Source organism: Python bivittatus, unplaced genomic scaffold, assembly GCF_059951505.1.
Source record: "Python bivittatus isolate LINGU-HERP-01145 unplaced genomic scaffold, Pbiv_v1 ctg000050_np1212, whole genome shotgun sequence".
Taxonomy (NCBI): Eukaryota; Metazoa; Chordata; class Lepidosauria; order Squamata; family Pythonidae; genus Python; species Python bivittatus.
Window position 1 is genome coordinate 6,469,391 of NW_028277033.1, and position 3,966 is coordinate 6,473,356.

At 38.1% G+C, this 3,966-nt stretch overlaps 1 protein-coding gene across 1 annotated transcript; it reads left to right on the forward strand.

Moving 5' to 3' along the window:
* The first annotated feature begins 724 nt into the window (after positions 1–724).
* LOC103057714 (mannose-binding protein C-like) lies at positions 725–3,572 on the forward strand. The gene is made up of 4 exons (XM_088154439.1): positions 725–926; positions 1,257–1,355; positions 2,894–2,965; positions 3,154–3,572. The coding sequence occupies exons 1-4, from the start codon at positions 725–727 to the stop codon at positions 3,570–3,572; spliced, it is 792 nt and encodes a 263-aa protein (XP_088010565.1).
* Positions 3,573–3,966: the final 394 nt, after the last annotated feature.

The following is a 3,966-nucleotide window of genomic DNA, read 5'->3' on the forward strand; positions in this document are numbered from 1 at the left end:
GTGTACCAAACTCATCATTCCAGGAATGGAACTTTCCAGGAAGGACCAGAACAATCTATAATTCTTCCAGAATGTGCCAGTCAGATGATTCCAGGTATAGCTTGATACTTTTGCAAAGTTCAATTATTATTCTGGAAAATCTGAGGTGGCCAGACTGACACATTGCAGAACAGACCACTCTGCTGTTTTCCAAAATGTTCCATGCTCAGAATGGTGAATTTTGTATACCCCTAATAGTAGCTCATCAATGCTATGGTTTCAAATCAAATTTTGTTTACAGTCATTGGCCAGAATTCTACATAAACCATCAAACCAATAATAAAACTAAAATAAAAAAGAAAGGTATAACTAATTGCCTTCTCACATGGAAGCAATATATCGGAATTTAATTCTAGCCAGTTTCCTTACAGAGATCATGACTGATTCTCTTCTATTTGAATCATGATTGAACAATGTTAACATTTAAGCATTTTAGGTAGAAATTCTATTTGACATGATTTTGCATAGTTTTCTCTTTCTGGATTGCCTAGATTGATATTTCCTGGCTACCATTATCTACTCTGGTGATTCACTTAAGATAGATAGATAGATAGATAGATAGATAGATAGATAGATAGATAGATAGATAGATAGATAGACAGACAGATAGATAAAATGGATCTATATTCTAATCTGATGCATGCATGCTTCTATTTTCCCCCTCTTTAGCTCTCATTCTTGAGATATGCAGCTTCATGCTTTTTATACCCTGGTGCTGGGAGTGTCATTGGTGAAATCATCAGATCCTGAGCCATGCAGATGTGAAGAGAAAGTCAACATCTGCACTGTTGTTCCTGGCATCAATGGACTGCCAGGAACCCCAGGAAGTAATGGCTTACCAGGAAGAGATGGGAAGGAAGGTCCTCCAGGGGCAAAAGGAGACCAAGGTACAACATAAACAGTCCCTTAAATATTCTTAGATCTATGCTGAGTATAAACATTAGGGCAAGAGCCATTGTTCAGTAATACATTATACACAATGCAAGCAGAAGTAAAGACTAGTAAAAACACTGGTGTTTCCACCAGAGAAAATGGAGAGTTTTCATTTATTTTCCTCCATAGAAAATGGATGGTTTATGTCTGAAGATCAGTGAAGATTCCGAGGTTCCTGCAGAATATTCTTAGAGCAGTTCTTTCATGGTTTCTGATCTTGTTGCGCATATTAACGGTTGCAATCAGTTTCTTCACGTTTGTTCATTTGTTTATTGAATTGGCAGGCTTACGAGGAATACAGGGGCCTCCGGGAAAAGCTGGACCTCCTGGTTCAAAAGGAGATCAAGGGGTAAAAGGGCAACAAGGTGATAGTGCAAGTAAAGGTAAGAGATAGCAAGGAGCAGAGATTTTACTGAATTCTTTTGGTTTTTATGTAAAATATTGGAAGGAATATAAGCTGATTTTTTTCTTTTTTGTAAGGGGAAAAGCATTCAAAGTTGTAATCTGGGAGTAAATACATCTTTATTGAAAGAAAACACGATGGCTGTTCTTATTATCCATCCTTTTGTTTGCTTAAAGTTTGTCTATGCCCTCTGTTTGTCTTTTGCATGGGTAGATTCATCAAATAAACTTTTCGTGGATCAGTTGACTTGGATGGATGGATGTTTGGATGGATGGATGGATGGATGGATGGATGGATCATTACAGTACTCTGTTAAGGCCTTAAAAAGCTGTCTCCTCTCCCCAAAGTCCTTCGCACCCATTGGGATTGGGTGAGGCTGGAGCCCAGTGATGGTTCTTGTTATTGGAGAGTGTTGCTTTAGGGTGCCTGGTGTTCTGGGTTTTTTTTTTTTTTGGATGTTGGTTCTTTATTGTTTCATATATGTTTTCATTGTTGTTGCTGTGAGATGTCCAGCCTTAGGTAAATAAATAAATAACAAGGAAGCAGTCTAGGGTACAAATGGCATATGGGGTGTAAGTTTATGGAGCAGTACATAACAGAATGTCAGGTTTTCTGATATTTTCAGACTCCTCAGAAAGAGCCTGGTAGCACCTTTTCAGACTAACACATTTTATTAAAGGCATAAGCCTTTATGAGCTCATGAAAGCTTGTGCCTTTTAATGGTATTTGTTCGTCTGAAATGGTGTCACTAGATTCCCTCTGATTTGTGGTTCTCCTAGACTAGCAGCTGTTCTCCCACAGCATTTCAGGTTATTGTAATTGTACAACTGTATCAACCTTCCGTGGAGAGCACCAGTTGTCACATATAATACTTTCACATGATTTTACAAGCACTTTTAGGCTGGTGAAAGTGAAACAAAACTCTCATTGTTCAGTAATAGATGATCCAAGAAGAATCTGAAATGAAATCCCTGTTCTGACCTCCAGTCCATCAATATTCAGGAACTCAATAGATTTTCCTGTTAGTTTTCTTGGTTGCCTTAATAACTCCAGGTGCCCAAGGATAACAATAACTCTACTAACAGAAGAAGAAGGGGGGGGGGGAAGCAATCAAAACCAGCATCGAACCACTTGACCCAAATTCCTGGTGAAACAGCCAGGTCTTCAGTGCCTCATGAAGGCTAACAGGCTTGGGGCAGGTGTTGCTACTGAGAATTTTAAATGTAGTTAAAATTAATCAAATACAGTTGAAATGTTCATTTCCTGTATTTAATAATTTCCAACACCCTTATGTTATATCATTGGTAATTAGCTCTGGGGACTGAATGCAGTGCCTTAAGGGGCAACAAACTATTGATACTGTGCAAAGTAGTATTTACCTTGTGTGTAAAGTAAATAAGACTGTGTCACATTTAACACTAGGCACCAACCAAGAAACTAGCCTTTCAGACGTTGTCTTAAATTCTATTTTATTTCTGACAGAACCTAAGAATAATTCTCTCATGTCATATCCTTTAGAACCTGAAGTTCTTAAAACTCAGATTCAGGATTTACAAGCAGAGCTGGAGGCTCTAAAGGAGAATCAGAAAGGTAAGACAGAGAACAGTCTCTTCAGGAACACTTGCAAAGACTTTCATAAATACTTTCCTCTGATACTTCTGATACCTCTGATGTTCATTCAATTAATTTGATGTAAAGATCAGGATGGGAACGTGAAGTTGAGTTATCATGATGAAAACAGGTGGGAAAGAATTAATTTTGGTTCTTTTGTCTCTCAGCCATTCGAAGTCGTGCCTTCCCAAGCTTCACCAGAATAGGAACCAAAATATTTGCATCTAATGGAGCTGAAGCCCATTTTGAAATTGCAAAAGCCATCTGTTACAACTTTGGAGGACAACTCGCTTCTCCAAGAAACACAGAGGAAAACAACGCTGCAGCAAAACTGGCTTCAAAACTAGGACGACATGCCTTTCTTGGAATGACTGACCAGGAGACTGAAGGCACTTTTAAGCATCTTGATGGGGACACAGTAGAATACTCAAGGTGGGCAGCAGGAGAACCTAATGGAGAACATGAGGATTGCATAGAGTTGTACTCGGATGGCAAGTGGAATGACATTACTTGCAATGCAAGTCGGTTAATCCTCTGTGAGTTTTTATCTGACCATCCTTCTTTAAGTTTGTTAGGGTGGTATTAACAGATTTGCAAAGTTCATGACATTCACCTATACCTTCTAAATGTGATCAAAATGGCCTTATTCACTCTGAGATTCAAAGACTAGCAAGATTTTACAAGGCTTTACAAGGTTTGCTTGGGCAACAGTCAAAGAGATGAACTTGCACTGGACCCATTTCAATTTAGTTCATTGTGGTGCACTTTGAAGGGTACATAAAAATTAGTGTGTTTTCATGGGTAATGTTTGCACAGGGTTTCTGACAACATGACTAGTAGCTATGTATAGGCAATTTTCATGTTTAACAGACTGCTATAAATAATCAGCTATTAAATGGTCTCTTTAATGCAATCTTTATTTGTGTTTACTACTTAAATATATACAATGCGTATAATGATGTATTACACCAAATCAATAT

Coding starts and splice junctions, on each gene's coding strand:
- LOC103057714 (XM_088154439.1), top strand. CDS start 725: ATGCAGCTTCATGCTTTTTATACCCTGGTGCTGGGAGTGTCATTGGTG. Junction 927..1,256: donor AGGGGCAAAAGGAGACCAAG/GTACAACATAAA, acceptor TTGAATTGGCAG/GCTTACGAGGAATACAGGGG. Junction 1,356..2,893: donor AGGTGATAGTGCAAGTAAAG/GTAAGAGATAGC, acceptor CATATCCTTTAG/AACCTGAAGTTCTTAAAACT.